This window comes from Plectropomus leopardus, chromosome 7, assembly GCF_026936395.1.
Source record: "Plectropomus leopardus strain MGB_pleo_1.0 chromosome 7, ASM2693639v1, whole genome shotgun sequence".
Classification (NCBI taxonomy): Eukaryota; Metazoa; Chordata; class Actinopteri; order Perciformes; family Serranidae; genus Plectropomus; species Plectropomus leopardus.
Window position 1 is genome coordinate 20,013,980 of NC_142182.1, and position 25,453 is coordinate 20,039,432.

The window sequence follows — 25,453 nt, forward strand, 5'->3', positions numbered from 1 at the left end:
CTGTTTCAGTTTGTCTCCTCATGTTTTTATATGAATAACACACATGTCCAGCTAGCAGTTTCCCTCTGCTTCTGGTCTCTGGTTGATGCTGCTGCTACAACTGCATTCCCCCTCTGACAACCAATATGTCTAATCTAATCATTTCACCATTTAAATGTACATAGAGACCAACTAATTTTCTAGCATGAAGGGCAGTCTAGAGGGCACTTTAACATGTTTTATCTGCCACAGGGAGGCGTCCAACAGGGCCTGGTTGTGGCGTTTGTTTGTGGGGCTAACATGAGTCCATAAGTGCTGTTAGCAGACATTAGCTATTGTGATGAAGCAATCATGACTCTCCCATTTGGCTACTTTGGAAATGATTGTTTTGCCAGCTACAATAATAAATCAGCTTCTAGAGCTACACATCAGCATTGTGGTGCTCAAGATCTGTCATTTTTTGAAGGTCTCATATTGAACTCAACCATGTTTTTCTCAGCCTTGTCCCAGTCTCAGAGGAAGAGGACTGTGAATTTTATTCAAAGTACAATCAAGCCCGCAGTTGCAAGGATATCACTGATGTGTAAAAAGAAGTGTTGCATTACTTACGGTGAAGTTGGTTTGAAGCTCCTTAGAATTTGTATTTCTTTCGTCATAGAAAACAGCAGGAAATTCACACACATTTGCCAAAATCATCACTGCAATGCATTTTGATATTATCAAGATACTTCTCATGATGCACTCATACATACACACATACAAACAATATGCATGCAAAAAGATGCAAGAAGAGCAATCTTAATTTGTTGTTGATGGTTTGCATTTTCCAGTTATCATAAAAAGTTTGTTTCAGTGTTAAACTTGCAACAGTCTGATCATGACTTGTACTCAGTTTAGGTGGACTTGTACAGTGGCCCTGAGGGCCAAAACACAACAATTATTCTGAAAACACCACAACATTTCCCGAAACATTTTCCAAAACACTACACTATTTTAGAAAAGTCTTCTTCATTTTCCAAAACACTACATTTCTTAAAACACTACAACCTTTCAGAAAAACAAAACATTTCCCAAAACAAAATTTCCCCCCAAAAAATGAAAATTATTTAATTAAATTAACATTTAATTAATTTAAATGTTGTAGTGTTTTAGGAAGGATTTCATTTTGGGAAATATTTGGTTTTCTTAAATGTGTTTTGCTTTTGGAAATGTTGTGTTTTAACAAATGTTGTAGTGTTTTGACCCTCAGGGCCACTGCAGTCTTGACTGCAATGCTGCTACATATTTTGCAAAGAATCATGGTTATGTTCGGCTGTGAAGATGCTTTAATGAGAAAGAAGTCTGACAGGTTAAGAAAAACGAGTGGCCAAAGTTATTTTCACTTTTTATTAATCTGCTGAGCATTTCCTCAGTTAAACAAACAAACACACACACACACACACACACACACACACACAGAGTGACCCACAGATTCCTGTTTTCCGCCCCTGCTGTACAGCATCAGTCCCGGTACCTTACAGCCGGTGGATGGATTTGGATTTGACACGAGTTATTGTAACCGGCGTGACGTCAGTCAGTGAAAAGACAGACAGAGAGAGAGTGAGTGAGAGAGAGAGAGTTAGTGTGAGGGAGAGAGTGAGAGAGAGAGAGAGAGAGTCGGTGTGGACGCTGCAGATCGCGGCGGATATTCAGACCTGGAGGTTGCTGCTGCATCTTCTTCTCCTCCTATACTCTTCACCACCGGACAGCCGGGCAACGACCTGCCGGTCCGCGGGGCGACATACCCGGCGAAAGAGCGTGCAACATGCCCGCTGAGCAGCTTCAGCCGGGCCCGGTGTCGGTTTTTCCACTTCTGGTGGGATTTACGTGGACAAGCGGACGGAGACTCCCGGTGGATCCGAAGCGCAGAGAGCTGTAAGTTGGAGGTGGAGAATTGGAAAACTTCACACCCGGAGCAGATCTTGTATTTTGATGAACATGCTGAAGTGAAGGGGATCCCGAAGGGCATCTGCTGCCGCTGGCCGCTGCTGCGCACCGTGACGCGCCGGGGAACGCGTCGAGGACCCCGGCAGCTTCTCCAGGAGTGGGAAAACAAAAACCTCACAGCTGCTTAAAAATCTCCTCCACTGTGGATTTGTCACTTCAGGCTCGTGTGTGGTTTTATATCCCAGAGATGCCAGCCGTCTCTGCTCTCCATCCTCCTCTGGGTCGAACCGAGATGGATGTGGCGCAGTGAGGAGGCACCCGCCTGCGGATAATCACAGTTTGGACTTTTTGGATCCCCGTGCGGCTCGCGGCTCTCCCTCATGCAGCTCCTCCGGCTGGCCTGGGCTCTGACTGCCGCTGCGGTCTGCTTCCTGCTCCTTCTGCTGCTCCACAACCACATCCTCAGAGAAGGTACAGCTCTGTAGTCCGGTCACAGACTTTGTGTGTGTGTGTGTGCGCGCGCGCGCGTGTGTGAGGTCAAGTGAGTATCCAGAGTGCCTCAACAGGTCACAGAGAGGGTGTTTTTTTCTTTTAATTTTTTTTTAAAATTCTGATTATTTTAATGCTCTAACGATAGAGCAGAGATAAAATCTAGCCTACATGTGTGCGCGCGTGTGCATGCGTGTTTTGCGCACCTGTCGTCCCGTGTGCGCGTGAGCAGTGGATGACATGCTGACAAAAGGCGGGAGATAGAGAAGAGATTAGCAGTAGCAGCAAAACAGCTAAATGAGCACAAGCTTTCGACCAGGCCGGACTGGGCCGTTTGGCCGGGCTGTGGCGCTCAGGAGGAGGACTGAGCTCCAGCGCAGGTCCGCTATTTTTTTCTGGAAAAATCCAGACCGATTAAAACCAGATGATAGCCTACAAAGAGGAAACACTATGACTCTAGCTCTCTCTCTACCTGACTCTCCCTTACTATGAAAAATGTCTTTAAAACTATAATTATTATATATGTAAAGCTATGTCACAGGAAAAAACAATACAAAAACACTTTATGTTCACTTTTTTTCCAGACATTTTTATCTGTTTGTTTTGTCCTTTCTTTTTTTCTCTTTTATTTCCTTTGCTTATTTTCAGGTAATTTTCTTGTAACTTTTTGCAGATTTCTTACTATAATTTGGGCCATTTCATGTTAAGTAGCTCATAGCCTTATTCCCGTGATTTTGAAAGAAATACAGTCAATTTGCTGGGGTTTAAAAGGGTTAATCAATATGAACATAAATATATTTTTTACATATTCATAAATGGTTTACTCTATAAAATGTCAGACACTTAAGAAAAATATCCATCCCAGTTCCAAATATCTTGTTTTATAGTTATGTTAAACAGCACATCATAAAGAAGCTGACGTCAGAAAATAAAAAATAAAAATAAAAAAATCAGTTTTGAAATAGCTGGTGATACATTTTTGGCCAAGTGATTAATCAATGAATCAACCAATTGTTTCAAGTCTAAAAGGCAAAACAGTCTCTGTAACACTTTACTGAAAGCATTAGAAATGACCTGATACTTAGTGAGTTGTTTTCCCTGCCACGTTCCAACTCTCCTCTCATTTCAGATCCCTCCCTCTGAACATCCCCCATCATCACCTGAATCACCCGTCCACCTGCACACCTGTTCCTTCTTCCACCATCAGCCCTGCAGTATAAACACACCAGCCTAGTCCCATCCCACTCTTTGCCAGATTGTCTTTTGTGCTTCTGCTCTGTCTTCCCAGCCATCTGTTCTGCCTGTTTGACGCTTTGCACCTCAGCAGCCGCAACCTATCTGGATATGTTTTTTTTTATGCCTGCATGCCAGTGTTGAAGGAAGTATTCAGACCCTTTACTTAAAGATGAAATCAGTAATTCTGGAGAAAGATTGTCAATATGGAGTTTGGTTTGTTATTGTGTGTTAGATTTAATGTCCCTCTCGCTCCTACAGCCTTTCTCCTGTCCTGTGCACAAGCAAGAACACCGCCAGTTCCTTATTTGCTGGAATAGTGTTGTGTGGCTCAGTCTGCGCCACTTTGTTTGTTCCTATTTAGGAAGCCTGTGCCATTAAGCAAGTTAGGGATACACAGGATGTTTTTTTATCATGTGGCTTCAATAAGCAGTGTACGCTTGTCTGCGAGGGTCTGGTTTGGTCCTTGGTAAAGAAAAGGCAACCCACCCCCACATGTTCCCATTCCAAGTCATCACATATTGCCACTTTGCAGTGGACTTTCCTGTCTATATATTGCCGTTTTAGGTATCCTCTGTGTCTGCCCTTTAAATTTCGGGATGTTGCTACTGTGATGTCAACACAAGCAAATGGTGGGATTAGACTGCACGTGGTTATGTTTAGGCAACAACAGCACATGGTAACCAACGCCGGGATGCCAACAAACGCACATGCACCGATGGTTAGGATTAACATTACATTCAGACGGGAAGCGAACACCAGATTCATGGAAGTCTAGGGTTTGTTGGACTCATCCATCGCCCCTCCCACCCTGCCTATGGATGCCCTTGCACTCCTTATACTACATTGTTACCGGCAGCTTTTTAACTGGACGTGGTCTTGCCGCATCTCATGTTGATGTGGCACCACTTGCATTTCGAGTGTCTACCTTGAAACTGTGCTGATTACATAGATCTTCTGTGCTGCCGGAGGGAAGACGCGTGTGAAGCATGCATGTTTTCACAGACATGGATGTAAACTGTAAATGCCACTTGACTGGTTTGCAGCATCATATTTTTGGTAATGTTACACCTGCTGGCATGTACTGAGAAATACATTTAAAGTCCCTTTTAAAGACCCTAACGAACCTGTTTTTGGAGTTAGTGTCTGCTGGTGTCTCTTCTTCACTGGTCATCTCAGTGTGAAAAACTTTAATGAGCACAAACTGCAGACTAAATTTCATTCCTCCATGCTCTCTGTTTACTGTATTTCTCTTTTCTTTCTCTCTGCCTGTTCATAAAGCTCATTTAGGTCCTGGAAACAAGCCTATTATGCAGCAGATACACTGTTGTGCCTGTGGTGTAGAAAAGCTTACCTAAGGAGCCTGCAGAGTCCAAATTAATTCTCAATGCTCCATTAAGTCGAGCACATATTCATGGGAATTATGAACACACTGAATGAAAGAAAAAATCAGCAGCTGAGAGGAAAAAAAACAAAGCAAAACACAAACAGAAATTAACGGAGCAAAAAGCTGCAGAGGGTGTAATTGGATTTGAATAAATTCATCTGGAGGAGGAACGTCTGCGTGTGATTCAACAGTGAGCATGAAAGTGAGGCTCTTTTTAAAATTTAAATCACACTGTCCTCAGCCCCTCAGCTCACCGAGACAAAAACAAGATGATTAACTGCTGTGACACTGACAGACTTCACAATAAGACTCTCACAGCGACAAACAGTAAAGTCTGGCTGAAAGTTGTCATGGAAAAATGTTTTTACAATATAGATTAAACTCCTTTTAATAAATCACCGTGTTGCTACATGATTCTAGCTTTGTATTGTGAAACATACCTTTACCATAAACATCAGTAAATCTTGAAATTGTCCTTTAACAGGAGAAAATATAATACAGAATTCATTATTATAATTGAATAACAACAACAACAACAACACCACCACCACCACCACCACCACCACCACCAACAACAACAACAACAACAACAACAACAACAATAATAATAATAAAAATCATTGTTCTCCAAGTTACAAGTAAATCTAAGGCTTTGCACTCAGATCCAGTTTGTATTTTGCTGACCACCATTTACAGTTTGCATGCAAAACTTACAATTCTTCACGTTTCTCATCTGCAGCTTGACTGGATGCTGCTGGATTGGTTCAATCAGAGTGGATCTGGGGAATTAAGTAGTGACTCGCTGGTTATTATTAGTGTTAACATTAGATGATTCAGGAAATGAAGGGAAATCAACTGTTTTGTGGCATACTTTTTAAATAACATACTATTTAATCTTTGGACTTGGGGGAAGGTATAAAGTATTCCAAACAAAAATGCTTGAGTCAAAGTGAAGTTGGTATTAAAATCTATGTCAATTTGCTAGCCTTTTTTTTAATTATGTCAAGTCAGGTCTAAAATCATCAAATTTGTGAATTGAGTCCGACTTGAATCCAAGTCCCATGACTGAAGTCCAAACCTCTGATAAACACCATGTTGCTGGTCTGTTTAAAACTTAATCCGTTAGTCCCTGTCTCCTCTGAGAAACATCCTCTATGATGGTGGACCTTAACTGATTTCAGGGTTACGGGCTGGAGGAGGAGGAGGAGGAGGAGGAGGCAGAATCATCAATACAAGAAGCACAGTCTGATCTTTGACCTCTCTGTCTCAGTGTCACTTCCTGTTTGAAAGCTGCTCTCAGTCATCTTGTTAAAACACGCCCAACAGTAGTGACCTTGACTCGTATTGAAGTCCTCTGCAACGGTTTCTGTTTCCAAACAGCTTCAGAGACTTTGTGTTGGATTTGTGTCGTGCTGCAGAGACTCATTAACCATCATCAGAGGATCAGCAAACCGTTACGGCGTTGCATCAAAACCAATTTTAGCCTCATCATTATTCCTTTGTCTTCCCTCTCAGGACAAACACGGTGACTCCAGTTTCCCTACTCGGTGATTGTTGTTCTTATTTTCAATTTGCAGGGGATTTTAAAAAAAGGATGATGGATAATAAAAACTAATATCAACTAGATGTCGGTGTAGCACCCTTCCTCTCGTTCAGGAATAGATTACACGTCAGCTGTGATTGAGGAAACAACAGTCTGAGCAGAGAAAACAACGTGCTGTAATTTCATTATTCTGCTGTAATGTGAGCGAGCTGTTCCGAGACTTTATGTTGATTCATTCAGCCGAGTCGAATAAGAGTTTTACTGCACACATCAATCCCTGCAGGCAGGAAGTCATCACACTTAGATTACTGCTGTGAAAAAGGAATAATAATAAAGTTATACAAGATATAAAAAATTGAATAAGACATTATCTGTGTGGACAGTTTTCTTTATGAAGGTAATAAAGATTTTACTGCCACTGGAAAAACTGCATTTTCCAAACTAAAGTTTGGAGCTGAACTGAACTTAACACCAAATCTGACTTCTGGCAGGAAGCTGAAACATGTGTAGTATTACATGTGTTCTTAGCTGATGGACAAACATTTTCACATTCAGAAAAAGTTAATGTGAAGAAGTTCGACTAATGTTCCTTGTATTACACAAAAAATGATTTAGGAAAATACATAAAACACCCACCCACCCACACACATATGTTTTTGCAATTGAACCCTGCGTTTGAACTTTTGATCTTGTGGACCTCAGGTACCAACCCAATCAGAAGAAAAACTGTTTGTATTATATGTCTATGCAAACCACGTATTTGTTACATTTGTGCATATACTTTGAATGTTTTAGTCGAAATTTTGAAGGTGTAGTTAGGTTAAGACACTAAAACTACTTGGATATAGTTAGGAAAGGATCATGTTTTGTCTGAAATACCCAGTGTTTCCTGCTGGACACACAGCGCTGTCTAAACAATGCAATCTCTTTCGGTGCCACTTTCGGGTCACTACAGTACTCTTATGTGGACCTTTAGTTATTTTTATGTGTCAAAAAACAACTCATCTCATGTGACTCACAAGTAAAGCTAACAGTTAACAGTTTTGTCAAGAACACCTGGTTGTCAATGTTGAATTAAAAAGATTAATATTATAACCTTTATTTATTTACCATTTATTTAAAAGGGTCACAGCATATTAATGAACATTAGTATAAAATACAAATGTAAATATGCCGAACTTAGCAGGAATGCTAATTTACATTCGTAGTCCCTTGGCAGGTAACAGACAATAGAAATAAAGAACAATATGGCTGTACAAGAAAGCTGAAGTAAATAGATGCAGGTGCGTTCGCTGTAATATTAATGGCATTTATTTTTTGACTTTATCTTGACTTTATTCTGTCCAGAGGTTTTTTTTATCTCAGTAGTTGGAACAGGTTATTCATTTTTTAAAGAAAAGTTTGAAGTTTATGACACACACTCATGTCCTCACAACCTTCAGTGCTATCATTAAATTTTAATGCTACTTAATACATCACATTACTTTTTATTACACCACTTTATTTTTAATATGTTGCACGTTCTGTTCAGGGACTTTGGCTGCAAATGAGCCCCGAGCTTACCGTGGTAGGACTGGTTTTAAACTGGACATGAATACATAAAACTGTAAACTAAACAAAGAACACAGTGAGGTGCAGACACAACTTCAGTAATGACATTATCAGGGTGTCGGTGGCTAGGTGGATAGAGCGGGCGCCCCATGTTCAGAGGCTGTGGCCGAGGGTTTGAGTCCAGCCTTGGCCCTTTGCTGAATGTCATCCCCTCTCTCTCTCCCCCTTTCACACTGTCCTGATTGATAGGACTGCTGTGATATCAATTAAAGGCAAAAACACCCTAAAAAATATCTTTAAAAAAAAAAGCAATGACATTATTGTCACAATCATTACATATAACTAACACTCGCCAACACTTTTGACAACCAAATTCTTATCAGTTAATTCCTGTGACCTTCCTAAATCTCTTTTTGGCTTTATTTCAAGAAGAGCCTCAGTTGTCAGATTTCCTTCATTTTCTCCATCTTTTGTTTTCTGACCATTTCAATGAATGCCGCTGTCTCTTTAATCATGTTTACAGTGAACACCCTGTTCACTCGTCTTCTCCCAGCATCCTCTGCTCATACCAATAGAGACGAGACGATAACAGTTTCCCTCTGGTGTGTTGCAGCAGATGGAGAGTTAAAGAAGGCTGGTGACGAGCTGCAGCTAATGAGCAAACAGAGGCCCACCGCCGCTGCCTCTGCTGCTATCTCTGGTTACTATGGGATACCTGTTCCTGAGCAGTGTCTCTTACATCATCTACATGCAGACTGAATCCCAATTATTGTAGAAAGCTCTGGGGCTTCTTGGCCCTCAGTAGCTCCAAGGGCTTAGGGTCGTTGAAAGAGAAAAGTGGAACTGTAATACTGATCCTCTTGATTTGAACTTTTATCTTTTTTTTATTGACTTCACTTTAAAGGCTCGTCACACCCAAATATTTGGTTCTAGATGTTTGGTGACTTAATGACAGCAGTGGAATGCATGAGAAACGTCATAATGTTATCAATCTTCTCATCTAATTCTTCACAAGAGAGTGAATAACCCTATGTACCAAAATGTTGAATGTCTTGTTATTTTTTGATAAAGTACGGATGTCTCATGCTTCAAGTCATTGTTGACTTTTCAAATCTTTAACCAAGGTCACCATCTTTCCTGGTCTGAAACCTTAAGCCAATGCTGAAGTGCCTTAAACTTGTAATTATTTCTAATGACCAGCAGGTGGTGATTCCACTTGCTGCAAAACAAAGTCTGATTGTTAAGAAGTCTGAAAAAATAACCCCACTTTTCACTTGATTAAACAGGGGTTTGTCATTTTGGGTTCTCAATCAGATTCACCCCTCACTCCTCAACAGCCCCACCCTCTTGTCTAAATACTATGATCACTTCTGGTTCAAACATACCAAGATGGCATTGATCAAAGTGCAGAAGTTGAGGTCTGTAATATGGTAGTCCACAAATCAATGGTTGATGTCATGATGGCTGTTCTCATGCACTGTTTGTACATATACCTACAAAAATTATTGCACTAGAATTTGTGTATTACCCACGTAATAGGGAAGACTGCAATGACATGACCAACTTACTGACGGGAGTGATGTAGAAAGTAGTATAAAGAGCAGAAGTCGGCAGCATGGTGGATGGGTCAAACAAATACAGGACTTTCCAGACCAGTGTTTGTATTCCATGCGAAACCAAGTGAGCTTTTAGTTTTTTTTAAGGTATGTATGTTGTCAACATATTTGTTTTTCTAACTGTGGCCTATGTAATTTAACAATCCTAAATCCAGCCTATGAGACTTGACTTTCCTTAACCACACCTAAGTGACTTTTAATTTAGTACATTATGCAACAATGCCAAACCATGTTCCTTTTTCTAATCTTAAATAATATACTTTTACTTTCTGAAACCTACCTTACTTTTATAAACCTTACCTATGCAACTATATTTTTGTAAACCAAACCTGTTTGACTTTATATTAAGTACTTAACATGACAACACCGTCTGTGTGCTGCTAACTTTTTTTACATTTCATTCAAACAGTGGCATAAGGATACATTGTCGTCTTATATACAGTTATGCAATATGATATGATAACACTTAGTGGAGTGAATGTTCATATCTGATGGCCAGGGAAACGCTGTGTCCCTGGCCATCAGATATGAAATTCCAAGACTTTCCTTTGTGACCTGTAACCCTTTAAACATCAACGTATATTAAGTGCTGAGCTCACAGAGCTCTATCTGTATTCATACAGAGAGCCGGAGGAGGTGATAACCATCATCACAGCAGCTCTCAGACAGAGATGAGGGAGTTTATTAGCTTACATGTAGCCTCCAGGCTAAGAGGAGGAGGGGGAGAACACATCAGACAGAGAGCAGAAGTCGTGTTAATGCACGCTGTCAGATGTAATTATGAGCTTCATTAAAACAGCGGAGAGTCTCAACACAGAGATCTCAACAGTGTTAGTGTTTTTAAGAGCAGAGGTGGTGGAAGTAATAAAATCCTTTAATGTGGTGGAAGTACGAATACTACACTAAAGCCATACTTTAGTAATACTATGTATTGTCAGCAAAACGTACTTTAAGTGCTTAAAGTAAAAGTATTCAACGCAAAGTAAAACAGTGTTCTCCTATTCTATCTGATGTTTTTGGATTAATATTCCTGCAGCATTAATATGTATGCTGCATTGTACTGCTGTAGACATTTAAGGTAGTGCTCATTTTAATTCCTTTGTATCCTGTTGGCTATTTAATCTACAAATCTGAAAAATCACTGAAGCTGTGACACAAATATAGTGGAGCTACAATATTTCTCTCCGAGATAATGTGGATAAATGGACATACTCAAATCAAGTACAAACACCTCAAAATTGTATGGTATTTAACTACAGTACTTGAGCCAATGTACTTAGTTACATTCCACCTTTGTTTGAAAAAAACCATCAGTCTGTTAAATCTGTTTTTTTATGAAACATAACTAGTTACTACTACGTGAATCCTTTAAACTGGAGCTCACAGTCATACAGCAGTATAACTCCAGTAATATTATTGGCTATACAATGTTTTTTTAAATTTTGTCATGTCATTTTCCTGTAGCAGTGGAAGAGCTTGTGTGTTTTGGCAGGAAATTATTCTCGTCCTCACACAGACATTAATCCTCCTGAATGATAACTCAGCTGACGGACAACATCGATGACGCTGATCTGATAGAAACAACAACAAAGGTCTTCATTAATGTTTTACAAAAACGCTGCTTACAGGGAAACGCTGCTCGCCACATCAAAACCTGACGCTGCATTGTGTTTCAGGCTGAAGCTTTTCACTCTGACAGTCACGACTTCAGACAGCTACAGCTGCAGGAATGACAGAAAAGAGTAAAAAAACAAAGATGAGGGAAAGAGTGGCCTTTAAAACTATAAAATAACAATTTATACTCAACAATTCCCTTACAAAGCTTTTGTCAAGAGAGGATCTCTTACATTTCACCTTAAACGCAAGATAACCAAGAAAAAGCATGTCTCCTCAGAAATATTTTAAAATCTCTGTTTTATCTGGTCTTAGCCAACTATTATTTTTGTTATTTTTATTTTGCATTTTTTAGAAATAGCAGGGTTCATCCTATTTTATTTTATTCTGTTAAGTACACCGTAACAGTGTTAGTGCTATGAAAGATAAAGTTTTTTATTATTATTATTATTATCTTAAAGGTAATTATCGTACTTTCACCCCACTAAGTCTATTTGATATCTTCAGTCACTTTGCAGATTTACATTTTAATGCAAAATATAAATGAAATTTAAAAAATCTGATATATAATTTAGAGGTTAAGACTATCCAGCAATACATAAAGGAATTAAAATTGGCCCCACAACATTAAATTGAATAACACATTATGCACCATGAATTATAATCTAGTAACAGAATATATTTGGTTCTAAAATGTGCCATTCTGCATAATTTAACTTTTACTTTTTGTACTTGACTTATATTTTAATGGTAATACTTTTTTACTTTTACTTATGAACTTGATAAGCTGCCTCCATTGATCATGTGACCCTCACCTCGCGGGTTGTTGTGATCCCTCAAGGGTCCCTGTCTGTATCACTGCTTCATGGAAGTCTATTGAACCTTTTTAGTAGTTAGTGCTTCTCAGAAAGACTAAATGAGCTGCTGCTGTTGTTGGCTGTTGTTCCTGCTCTGACCCCACTGCCCTCCGTCTTTCTGAAGAACTGCTCCCTCTGTTCTCCTGACTCTGAGGTCCTGGTCCTTTCTGAAGAGGGGGGATGCTCCATGGCTCTATTGATGACAGTTCATCAGCATGCAGGAGGGGTTTCTGCCATCACCACAGTGACCAAATACAGCTTCTGTCCCCTCTGATTCACCCAGCACTCATCCCTCCGTCACTTAGCCTCAGCCTCAGCTGAGCACAGTGGACATTTCTATTATCAATACTGTGAGTCTTCCAAAAAAAGTCCAAAGAAATTTTTCAAACTTTTTTTAAGACACTCGAGTTGGGTTACAGCGATATTTCAGTTTCAAGGCATACCATCATATGAACATTTATGGTTATCATACTATGTACATTTGCTTATCTATTGTATTGAAAAACATATGCAACTGGTAAGCATATGCAAATGGAAATTTGCACCTTTATTTTAGTTCTTTTCAAATGAGAGACTACACATACTTTGGCTTTAAAAAAAAGTGGTTTCAAGTTCAAATTATAGTGATAAAACATACTGATATGCGACAGGGTCACACCCCAATATTTTCTCAGATGGTTAACAAACTGGAGTTTGAATGACGTGTGATTTATGATAACTTCACAGGAAAAAGCCTCGTCAGTCTTCCGTGACTGAGAGAAAGTTGAATTCAAAAGCTGTACAGTTGTGTTTCTCTGTTAAATAGGGTATGAGAATAATAATTTTCTTAATATTTTGTCGGGTTCTATAGTATATTTATTAGACTTGGCGCTGCACACTTACGCCTTTATATATATACAGTAGGCCCATAGCCTACCTCAGTGAAATTTCAGGAAGGTATGAAGGCCGACTGCCCAAACCTAAAAGGTAATAAAGTGTATTGGCAAAAATTACCATTTTCAAAGCAGGGTTCCCCAGAATCTTAAAAAGTCTTCAAATTCATTGAATTCCTGAATAGAAAAAATATACATTAACTGGCAACAAAAACTCTTAAATTGGTCTTTGAAAAAATCTTAAAAATAGGAAGAAGAAGAAGAAGGCTAATTGTTCTTTTATGACACTGCATTTAGGTCTGAAACTAAAACCCAATTATGCAAACTGACTGCATCAAAGCTTCTTCTCTCCGTGTTTGACACGGATGATTATCACTGTGGCACAGCGCATTTACGCTGTTAAGCGCGAGACCGAAGTGACGTGAAGACGCCACTTCAAAAATAAATACTCAAAACAGACGACTGCAAAATGACGGAAGAGAGAGAAGATATCGAAGAGAAGAGACGGGACAGAAGTATTGACAGAAAGTGTCCAAAATTTTGCAGTCAAGTTGACACAAAAACTCTGTACAGTTTTTGTCTGTTGTAAAACCAGCAGGTTTACGGCGTCGCAGCAGTCCACGGAGCTGACGCAGCACAAGGTAACATTAACATCAGCGTTAACGTGACACTGTCCTCCGGGCTGCCTGCGCCTTCAGCCACCGACTCCCCGCTCCTCCGCCGGCAAAGGTCCGCAGGACGACGGGGAATCCGCGGGGCCCCGCCGGCAGGTGAGCGGGGAGCCCCGGGCAGCACGGAGGGAGGCCATACACCATTCACCTGCACAAACAGCTCACACTGCGGTGTAAACAAAGCAGTATGTAAATCTGCAACGTTTCCCTTTTGAGAACATAAATCAGTGATTTTGACTTTCACAAAGTGAACACAAAAGTGTTTTTTTACCCCAAAACCTTCATGCTGACTAACACACTTGAACAAAATTGGTTTCATGTCGTACACCGATTTTCATTAATAATGTTTAAGTCATTTGTTTTTACATAAATATTTTAATAGAAAATAATGGCAGTTTTTCCCCAATAATGAATGGCTACACTGGACGCACATGACAGGGCTCTTCATGTGGTATTTTAGTCCTTTTTCTGTTTTTTAAAATATTTTTTATGATAGAATTTACCGTTTAAGCCAGCCGCTGCTTGGATTTTGATGTCTGTCTGTTACAGTAGCAAAACACTGTTTGATGTGCCCCTTTTTTAACTTTGAGCACCTGCACCTCTGAAGGTCTCTGCGTGGGTCTGCGTTCCAGTCGTCCTTCTGATGCTCAGTTATCCTCAAGACGGTTTTAAATGTTGCTAAAGGGGACTTAAAGGTCATAGAAGAGTGAATTTATTGTGTAATTAGTGAAATCCCCGCTGTTGCTTTAATTACCTGCAGTTTAATACAACCTGAACTCTGATTTAGAGACCTGTGTTTGAGGTGAACACATATAACACTTGACAAATGTCTGCCTGCCAATCAGAGAGCAGGATTTTGTTTCTATGGTTACTGCGGTATCATTTCTGTGATAGGTTGGATGAGGACGGGGTCAGCCGACTGACAGGAAACAATCAGCTGTGGGTCAGTTCAGACTGTCGGCAGCCATCAGTCAAAACTCTGAAGTGTTGTTTTAAAGCTCGTGCAGCGGTGCAGCAGCAGTGAAGAGGAACACTTATTTCTATCTCACTTTTTAAACTTTCATCTCAGGAGAGAATTGCAGCCTCTAATCGTCATGTTTCAGCTGATGGAGGCTGAAGTGGCTGAAAAACTGTTTAATAATTCACCCAAACTCAGAATCAACCTCTTTCCATCAATAATCATTTTGAGAACTGAATCTAATTCTGTATTTTCAGAGATGTGATTTTAACTCTCAGTCTGTCTGTAAATTGGTTTCAAATGGCAGCAGTTTGCCAGTCATGGCACGAATGAGGGGAATATCAAAATGGAAGACTTTGCCGTGTGGAGAAAACAGCATGAAAACAATACTGTCACACACCTGCTGCTGGGAAGAGATGCTTTAATTTTCATTCATAGACAGGAAATAAATCCAGAGGAGCACAAACACGAGTCAGTGATTCAGCTGATGACAGTCACATGACCACAGTGATCCTCATCTAGTCTTTATTATTATTCACCATCAATAACTATTTATCAACTCTCAAACTGAGGCCACTGCAAACTGATCAACAGCAACGGAACAAAAGCGCAAATTATAGCAAACATTACAAATTATATTTTGAGTGAATATAAAAATTGTCCTCAAAATTAGAACAGTAAAAATATTTATCTACATGATGTACTTTTATTCTTTGCTCAGGTCAGCTGGCGGCGGGGACCTGTGAGATTGTAACCCTGGACCGGGACAGCAGCCAGCCGAGGAGGACCATCGCCCGACAGACGGCCCGCTGTGCCTGCAGGAAGGGACAGATCGCTGGCACGACACGAGCCAGACCCGCCTGCGTGGACGGTAAGGCACTTGTTGTATTTTGACGGCTGCTGCCAAAAACAACAAGCTTTCCGAATTAGACAAAATATGCTGTTTGTCCATGCCCAGCCCAGTCACCAGGAGAAAATGGTGGCGTTTTACGTTTCTGCAAACAGAAATTATGTCTCATTTGTACATTTCATATGTACTGTGTCTAAAACAAAACTGGTTGTGTTTTAGCGACTCGTTCCATTGGCTGTATAGCTAGAAAATGTAGAGTTTTTTTTATCGACACATTGCTGTTTTTACTGAAACATTTCAGCGTCTCCTGCCAGAATAGTGCCAGGAAAACCTTTTTTTTTTTTTTTTTAACCAAGACATTGGTCAGTTCCTGCCAACATAGTGCCATGAAATGAAATGCAGTTGTTCATTACTGTCACATCGTTGCGTTTCCTGCCAGAATAGTGTCGCAAAAAGTGGTTGTTTTTATGGAGACATTGCTGTGTTTCCTGCTGGGATAGTGCCATAAGAAAAGCTTTTTTTTTGTTTTGTTTTTTTGACGAGTTACTAGGTTGTTGCTATTTCCCGCTGGGATAATGCTGTGAAAGGCAGTATTTTTACTTTTAACCCAAAGTATGATCTTTCCATAACCCTGACCACGTGGGTTTTGTGCCCTAACCAAACCACGTTAACCACAGCGTTGTTGTAGCATAAAGAAGAATAAAGTTTTAGTGGATCCACTACATAATAGCAGAGAAAGCCAGTGTATTTGTGGTTTGAAAAAATGTTAATGCCAAGATTTTTCCTGAAGATCGGGTTGCCATGTCCTTGGAAATTCCATTAAGCATTTTATGATCTCAGGTCTATCAGTATGACGACTTAATTTGTCTGTGTGTTTCAAATCAATTAATTCGCTTTATGAGGTGACAGTATTTGGGTTAAGGTTTGTTTAGGTTGAGACACAAAAACGACACGACTTGCTTTGTGTGAGGTAAAGGTAGTGGTTTGTGTTAAAATGAACACTTTGTTAGGGTTAGAGAAGAAGCAAGCATGATTTGTTCATGATGATTTGTTCAGCAGTTCATTCACCACGACCTCCTGCCTACGTGTTTTTCCATTACTGTCTCTCCTGTCTCGCTTTATATTTACTGCAGTTAACAAGCTCAGTTTATGGTTCTTATTTATGTCCATAAAGACCACTTGGATAATTTAGGTCTTTGGTGTGTGTTTAGGGCTAAATTAAGAATTAATAGTGGATATTTCAGTGTGTGAAGATGTCGCCAGTCTGCAGAATCTCTTCTGAGGATGAAGGTCGGTTCACAGCTTGAGGCTAAACTTACAGTTTATGAAGAAAGCAAACACACAGATATCTGCAGCTTCCCCTCTGAATCCTCCACATCTCTTCATCTGGACGGCAAAGTTCACAAAGTCAAAGCCCAGATGGGAACAGCCCAGAGTTGCATTGCATTTCATCACCTGCTGTCTCCTCCTTTTTCCTCCTCTCTCTCTTTCTGCCATCTGGAGACGATGACAACAGCTGGAGGGATTCGTTCAGCTCTGCAGGGATTTTACAGGCTCTCCTGGTGATTTTCAGAGACTGTGAACAGTTGTTTGGCTGAGTTAAAGAACCTCTGCAGTCTCTCCTGCTGCTTTCTCCTCTGTAAAACTGCAGGTGAAATGGAACGTTTTTACTCACATCAGCATTGATTTCCTTTAGAGCTGTTACAGTTAGGACAAACTATCCGAAAGTATCATATTCAGCAAGATTCAACAAAGATTGTTTTCATGTAATCAGCAGGGGCAAGAGGAAATCAGATACCTTTGGAGGTGTTGGAAGGTGGATTTTTAAGTTACAGGACTGTAAACAGCTGGCTGCCAGCAGGCAGAGAGAGATCTTGGGAAATAACAGCATGTTTTGTTTTTTGTTTTTGTTTTGAAACATCTAACTTGGTGATTTAAGGATTTATGTCGACCAAACTGTAGCTGGTTATTGTTGGAACAGTGGACTTACTAACTAGATTACTAGCAAGAGTAACCAAGGTGGTTTGAGTGAATTTTATTTTTTTCTGTTGAGCTTGATTAAAGTCTATTTTATGAGTTAACACGCCAGTTAAGCCTCATCAGTCTTCTATGGTGTTGTTCTCTGTTTAGTAAGGGAAGGAGGGTGTAAATATAATGCTTTTCTTAACATTTTGTTGATTTCTATTGTATATTTATTAGTCTGAAAAGCTGCAGTAAATAGTGCACTTGCTGTCAGGTGGTGTCAGGGATGGAGGGTGTTTGCGCTGCATACTTGTACCGTATAAGGAAGGTATGAAATATTACACACCTCGTTCTATTGTACATCTAATTGTTTTTAGCTGGACTGCAGCAGAGCAAGGCCAGTTGTATAAATGTAAAAGTCTTGAATAATGACACACTCAGTGAGTGATGAGTTACAACATTGGTCGATTGAGTGTAGGAGTTTCCCCATTGGCAGGTACTCTTTCAAAATAAAAGTAGCAAACACTCCTGTATTGTGTCCCATCATGTGCTTGTGTTGACATCACAGTTGCGACATCCCGAAATGTCAACAGCAGATGTAGGAGGATATCTACTGCGTAATATGTAGACAGGGAAGTCCACTGCCAAGTCTGAAGACGAGTCTGAGAAAGTGTTGGAGCTTATGTTTTCTCTATTTCCTCCTTTTGGGGACTTCTGGGCAGTAAGCACAGCAGGACACATTCCTCCGCAGATGACATGGAAATGTTCTGGTCGGCCCTATATTGCACTATAGTATTCATAGATGGCTTAGTTGGTTTTATTGGGGCTGAACAGGTTAAAATTTTTGCTGTCAATGATTTAAAGTGTCTGAGCGTGCTCTGCAGCTCTGGGAGGATATTTTCTGCAGCGGACTGGATGCTGCTGTTTGCTGCAACCTGTTTTCTGAGCTCAGAGACTCATCAGCAGCTTCCTGTTTTTTTTTTTTCTCCCTGTATTACTCCAAAAAAAAAAAAGAATCAACCTGGAGCTGTGTGACAGAGTATTAAGGGTGAAAATGTAGAACGCCTGTTCGTAAAAGCATGTTCTTGACTTCATCTCCTCTTGGTGTTTTCACATGTTAGATGCCGGTGTACCTCATAGTGGATGGGTTGTGTTTGAATGAGTTGAATTGCACAGCCACATGGTTCTTTTGGTCGTTAATCTGTCTGCTGCTTCTCGGCTCTCGGCTTGTTTTTACTACATAGTATAAGCCATGGGGACGTTTTATCATATAAATGACATTTTTTGTGTTACAAGTAATGATACCTTTAATGTTGCATTTTTATGGGAAGGTGGAGGAGTATACGAATGGCATTTAAAAGTAAAATTTCATAGCATGCACTGTGCACAGTTGTTATTGCCAACTGGAATGGCTGATAAAAGTGAGTAGGTTGTTCTAGCAGTGGGTTGGCTCGGACTTTGAGGTTACGAATGCTTGGAGCACATTGTAAACAATGTGTGGAGAATTTTTTTAAATTGATTGATTCTGTAAACTATGAACATCTCAGAGAGCAGAGAGGAGCTGCTGTCTGACTTCACATTAAGAGAGAGAGAGAGATGTGCTGGGCACATTTACCGCCAACTTCTCCAATTTCCCGTATCCACAATGTAACTGGCAGTGCACCAGGTGCATTCATGTTACCCTAAAACACACTTATCTTTAATTAAGGGATTAAATACAAGACTTTGACCCTTTCACCTTACTTGTGCTCAGATTATGCACAGTTTAACTAGAAAAGTGGAATAGGATATGCTGTAAATGCACTTGCACCAAGCACTTTAGTCCACGAGCTATAGATGATTTAAACGGGGCCCTGAGTGTGACTGACATTGAGAACACTAATACAAATGTTACTGCTGCAAAAGGCAGACTGATGTATTGATCACTCTACTCGTCAATCTTAGTCAACATGAAGTAAATCTTTGTAACTGTCCAAAAGAAAGAGTTGTATTTCATAAAGAATTTCAGTAGCCTCTACCTGAGTCTCTCAGTGACCTTTACAGAGCTTCGTGCTCATGTTGGTATTTATGTCAGGTTTTGTTTTCTGTTGCAATCTCAGGAAACTTTTAAAGTCTCTTAAGTGTTTCTGTGAAAAAAAAATAGTGCAGTTCAGATAGAATAAAAAAACTTTTATTCACCCCAAGAGATAATAATTCCAAGAAAAAAAGGTAAACACAAAACTTTCCTCACTCACATCATGGGAAAGAAAAGATAGAGCTTTATTTATCCAGAGGGAAGTTGTTGTGCAGCAGTTGTTGTACAAAGAGGAGAAAAGTGCAAAAATAAAATCTATCAGTGAAGTTGCATATAGAGAAATATCAATAAACATTAGCTATGATATGAAATATGCACAATGCCAGTCTCTCAGTCTCTCAGTCTCAAGAATCAGAAGGATCATGTTCACAGTGGTGTTAGAAGTATTCGCAACATTTACTGAACTACAAGTTGCAATACCACACATCGGAAATACTCCATTGCAAGTAAAAGTAAATGTACAGATGTATCAGAAAATATATTTTTACAAAAGTAAAAGTTCTCATTATGCAGAAATGCTCATGTTATGTAAGCTGTACTTTAAAGTCTGTGTAAAGCAAACCCAGAGATTTCTTTCAAAACACCGTATAAATGTTGGAAATCAAAAGTTGAAAATGTGTAAAAAGTGTCAGTTCATTTCTACTTATATGTACGTAATTAAATGTTCAAGAGAAAAGCTCATTTGAACTTAAACACCTTTACTGTTTAATCAAATAGGTTTTAAAAAAACAAAACCTATTCCATCTTTTAAATGAATGTAGTGCAGTAAAAAGTTCAATATTTCTATCTAGCATGCTTCTCTTTGTACAGTTTTGTTTATGTGTAGTTTTTCAAATAGTGATACAGTAACATATATGCATATTTCTGCACAGTTATTGATTGCTTCTCATTTGAACAGTGAAAGTGTTCACACCCTCATAGTGTGAACACACACCCTCATAGCCATGTTTCTACATTGCTATATATAGTATAATACCTTTAGCACGTATGTAACCTATCCAGACATGTACCAAGACTCTAGATCTGTCTACAGCAGCTAACTGTTAACTAGTAATGATGAAGAGGCAGCAAAATGTCCTTTTCATTTTATAGTTATAGTTGTTCAATTTCTGTTGAATTAAGTTCTGTTTTACTTACTAACTCATTTTCAAAAAGTTTTTTTTTGTTCAGAATCTTAAACTCTGTGAGTTCAGAGAGTCGTAAATACACCTCAGATCTCAGCAGCTGCTCCGTTTGGATCTCAGTGACCTTTAAGCTGCATGTTTGTATCAGAGTCAGTTTGTATCTGAGGTGGCTGCTTGCAGAGGTCTGCAGCTGAAATCCACCAGAAAGAGCTTCCACCGATCAGACTGTAGTCAGCTCTTGTCGGTCCTCTCACTTCTCAAAGCTCCGGCTGGGATATTACGTCTGACTTTAACTGGACTCTGAGTCCTGGTTACTGTGTGAAGGGATAATCCCAGCATGCATTGCAAAGCCACAAGGCTCTGAGCCTGTGTCATGAAACAAACACAAGAGACACGCGAGACCTTTTTGTTCTTATCAGGTGAAGAAGAAGTGAAAAGGGCAGAGCGGCAGTGGTGTGTTGAAGGGGATTCCTGCTTTGACCTCGGACCTGAAGACAGAAAAAAGAAAATATGGTGGAAATGAAATTAATGGCAATAAGCGAAAGAACACCACAGAGGCAGCAAAATGTTTACAAAAGATTATCTCATAATTATATTAATCCCAGAACTAAGAGCGCCATAGGTTAGATGAAATTATCATGACATCTGTTACATGAACTTATTTTTATACCTCTGTGCCCACGATAGCTGTGGACGGAGGCATCATGTTTCCAGGTTGTCTGTTCATCTGAGCCATTCTAGTGACCACAATATCTAAAAAATGTCTCAAGTGAATCCCTTCAAATTTAGCACAAACATCCACTTGGACTCAAGGATAAACTGATTAGATTTCGGTCATTATAGGACAAGGCCACTGTGAACTTACACCCGTCTTATTTTCATGAATGCAATTTCTTAAAAAAAGCCTCAAAGGAATTTCTTTAAATTTGGCTCCAACTTCCACTTGGACTAAAAGATGAATTGATAAGATTTTGGTGGTCATAAGTCAAAGGCTAAAGTCACTATTCATTCTTGTGAACACAATATCTCTTAAACACCTTGAGTGATTATAAAAAAAAGCCACAGATGTCCATTTGGACTCAAGGATAAACTAATTATAATTCTGTGACCAAAGGTCAAGGTCACTGTGTACTTAAAAAAAAACGTGTTTTTGACCATAACCCAATAATTCATATGCTAATTATGACAACATTTCACACAAATGTCTAGAAGGATATAATGAGGAAGTGATGATAATTTTTTTATCCAAATGGTCAAAGGTCAACTTCACTGTGACATCATAATGTTGCAAAACACTTTCCTGGCCATTATTCAGCGTCATATCTCTCGAGCAGGCGGGGAGACACTTGGTTAGATACTGATTTGGTGACACTTATCTTGGGTATCCAGCTTGAAGCTGTGCTGATTGTATAGATCGTCTGCGCTGCCTGTGGGAAGATGTGTGTGAAGAATCCATATTTTCAGACATGGATGGAAACTGTAAGTGCTGCTTGACTGGCGCCTGAAGGCATACAGCCGTGAGGCAGTAGTTCTAGTTCTGATGATGAAATTTGTATCTTTATAGCAGGAAAAACTGATGAATGATCCCATCAGGAGCTCATATTTATAACATCATTATTTTTTAATCAGGACATGTTTGTCCTATAATTACAAGATAATCTTGTAACTGATTGTGAGAGGTGTATCAAACTCTGTCTCGTTGTTTAAAGACTTCTCTTGATCCTGAGGTCCTATAAAAGCTTTATGCTAATTATGAAATCTGGATCTCATGATTAGAATAAAACATCTCCTTTTTTCTTTGTTGAACAAAGTGCACGTCTAAAGAAAATAAAGGAAACAGACGCCAGGGGCAGAAGGCTTAAAGACGGAAAAAGAGGATAAGAAAAGGGCAAAACATTGCAATAAAAGGGAGGAGAAAAAGAAACAAAAATGAGAGTAAGCAAAAAAAAATGCACAAATAAATAATTTTCTAATCTTACCGTTCTTTGAAACAGGAATAATGTTTAGACTGTAGCACAGTTTTTATTTTCTTCCATTTGTTTGTCCTTCGCCTTGTTTCTTTTTTCTTCGTTCCTCTCTGTTCCTCTCAGGGGACAAAGCAGTGTCCCTCCTTCTGGACGCTGTCTTTGATGAATGAAGCGATTACAAAATGGCCGCCTCTTTTTTTGGATAAATGAACTGCGCTGAGCGGCGGCGGCGGCGGATGGATCTGCGTTGGGGCCGTTCATTAATCAGCACTCGCAGGTGTTCAGGTGTTCACTGATACCTGAGATTAATCCACTGAGTCTCTGTTACACACAGTTTGTTAATGTGAAAGTTTCTGACTGTTTTCTATATTTAACTCCTGGTTGTACAGATTTTTTATGTGAATCTTCACTAAACAAAGTATAATTCGCATTGTTTTCCAGTCCAGAAAAGTGTTAGGGACCCTCAGTTGTTGTTAAACTGCGGTGAATCTACGCTCCACGTATTCAGCTAATCCATTTTTTCTGTTTCCAGAGCTTCACTAAGCTTGTCTACTAGTTGTGAGAGGCATCACTTTTGTAATTTTGGGCTACTCCTATAAATATATCATTTTGTAAATTACAAACACAAATTTTTTTTTCCTATGTTAATTCCAAGCCTCTAATTCCAACCTTTAAGCATTAAAGGTTCATTGCTCTTTGAGCGGGCGTACTTGCATTATTATTCTTTTACATTGTCATCTTATCAGATGTATAAAATAGTAACAAAAACACGATAATATTGTTTAATGCAATTATTTCTATATATCGTCATGTATCGTAACATATATCGTCCAACAAAACTTGTTACCATGACAGGCCTAGCTAGACCCAAACTAACCTGTTTCTATTGTAAAGTTTGGAGAGGAGCTAAAAAGCAACACTCCCAATTGTGTTCCTAAACCCCAGACCTAAGGATGAATCCCAAATGATGAATCCCGCTGTCCTCGTGTGTTGACAGCATGCCCCTGTCGATGCTAATCAGCGCAGGTAAACGCCCAATGATTCCCCATAAAGGGCTGTGAGACTGCAGTGCCGTGTGCATACACAGAGACTGAAGATTAAGAAAAGCTGAGAGAAACAGAATTCTGCAGAGGGCACAGCGCTGCACTGTGAACCAAGAAAAATAATCAGCTGCAGTGGAGTTAGTCCTGCAGGAGGTGAACGCCGAACAGGTTGTCATATTTAGTAGTGTCAGTAGCAGATATGAAATAACACAAAAAGATGCTCAAAATGCTAAAAATACACATTAATCAACCACCCGAACTGCAAAGTTAATGCATTATAATAGCACAACTGTCAGAACAGAGGAGAACCTGTGCGCTGTGGTGCTGTCCAAGTAGTGTGTGTGTTCACAATGAGACAGAGCGTGTACGGAGAGAAGGTGAAGGCGAAGAATTACAGACAGTATTTCTGTAATTAATAACTAACTCTGAATGCTGCTTTGTCACTTTTTGTCCTGCCTGTCCAAACCACCTGTGATATTTTCCAGCGCAGCGTTTCCCAAACCTCTCCTCGAGTTCCACTTGTCCTGCTTGTTTTAGATCTGTCCCTGCTGCAACACACCTGATTCAAACAATGAACTCCTTATGAACTCCTGAAGCTGCTTGATAAAAGGCTGCAGCAGGGAGACATCTAGAACATGCAGGACAAGTGGTACTCGAGGAGAAGTTTGGGAAACGCTGCTCTAGTGTTGTCACTAATTATTACTCCTGTTATCATGACCAATGTAAACTTAAGTGTTAGGGCTGTGATTGTTTTAAAAGGTGATGTTTTTCTTTTTAAATGATGAAAGTAATGATAAAATGATATTGTAATATAAATCGTATTATATTATATAACTATACAACTGAAGAAAACACAATAACCCGTTATTCTGCACAGACATGTCAGCACAAAATATGCATCTTTTACATGCGTAGATTCTGTTCTTACCTAAAAAAAAAAAAACAATAAGAAGACATTGATGAATGTCCGAATCATCATAAAAACTGCTTAAGGGAGTTTTAGGAAGAAATTTCTTCTTATGAATTGTTGCTACATGGGGCCCGTTGTGTTTTAATTCCAGCTTGTTAGAGGCATTATTGTGCACTCAACAGTGAAACAGGAACGTGTTCGTGTTTAAATCTGGACACATCTTGATGCTAAGCTTCCAGATTCTTTGACCAACAAAATGTTGATTTCTTCTGTTTTTATTCAGCTGTTGCTCAGAGTGATCTTTGTCTCTTTCAGGTGTCAGTCTGGTCGAACAGTGTTTTGTTCTCCATGTAAGAAACAAACCCTTGATACAAAATAACATCTAAAGAGGAACCTAAAGGCATCAGAGAGCATTCAAACATATAGAGCAGACATCTGACTTTATCTAAGCTAACTTAGGTGGCAGGCTTGTAATGTACCTGAAATTTACGGGCAAACAGTCACTGATTTTGTGGCTGTGACCTTGGATACAGTGCTGATCAGTGCAGATGAAATATTCCATATATTTTTATCAGATCCTCTGTGGGTCTTGATGGGTTCAGTGTGAACATCAGCTGATTACAGTAAACAGCAGCATTTACAGCTTCGCTCTGAGGCGTCTGAGAAAAGCCGCTGAGATAACGGTGGCGTTATGGAGGGAGGCGTGCGGTGTGTTGCTCACTCGTGGGACAACAGGGAAGAAGAGACAAATCAACAAACAGTGGTGGCTGCTGTCGGCCTCTGTCCTTCTCCTCAGCGGGAAGTCGGAGAAGCTGTGATTACATGTC

General features: G+C 39.7%; 1 protein-coding gene across 2 annotated transcripts in view; it reads left to right on the plus strand.

Moving 5' to 3' along the window:
* Nucleotides 1-1,465: 1,465 nt before the first annotated feature.
* The window catches only part of LOC121950145 (chemokine-like protein TAFA-5), a 43,618-nt gene continuing 19,630 nt past the window's right edge, over nucleotides 1,466-25,453 (plus strand). The window contains exons 1-2 of one of the 2 annotated variants that reach the window (XM_042496063.2): nucleotides 1,466-2,376; nucleotides 15,418-15,567. In XM_042496063.2, coding sequence (XP_042351997.1) covers nucleotides 2,286-2,376; nucleotides 15,418-15,567 — 241 coding nt within the window. In that variant the 5' untranslated portion in view covers nucleotides 1,466-2,285. The remainder of the gene's footprint in view (nucleotides 2,377-15,417; nucleotides 15,568-25,453) is intronic. The other variant, XM_088080162.1, reaches the window with a different exon arrangement.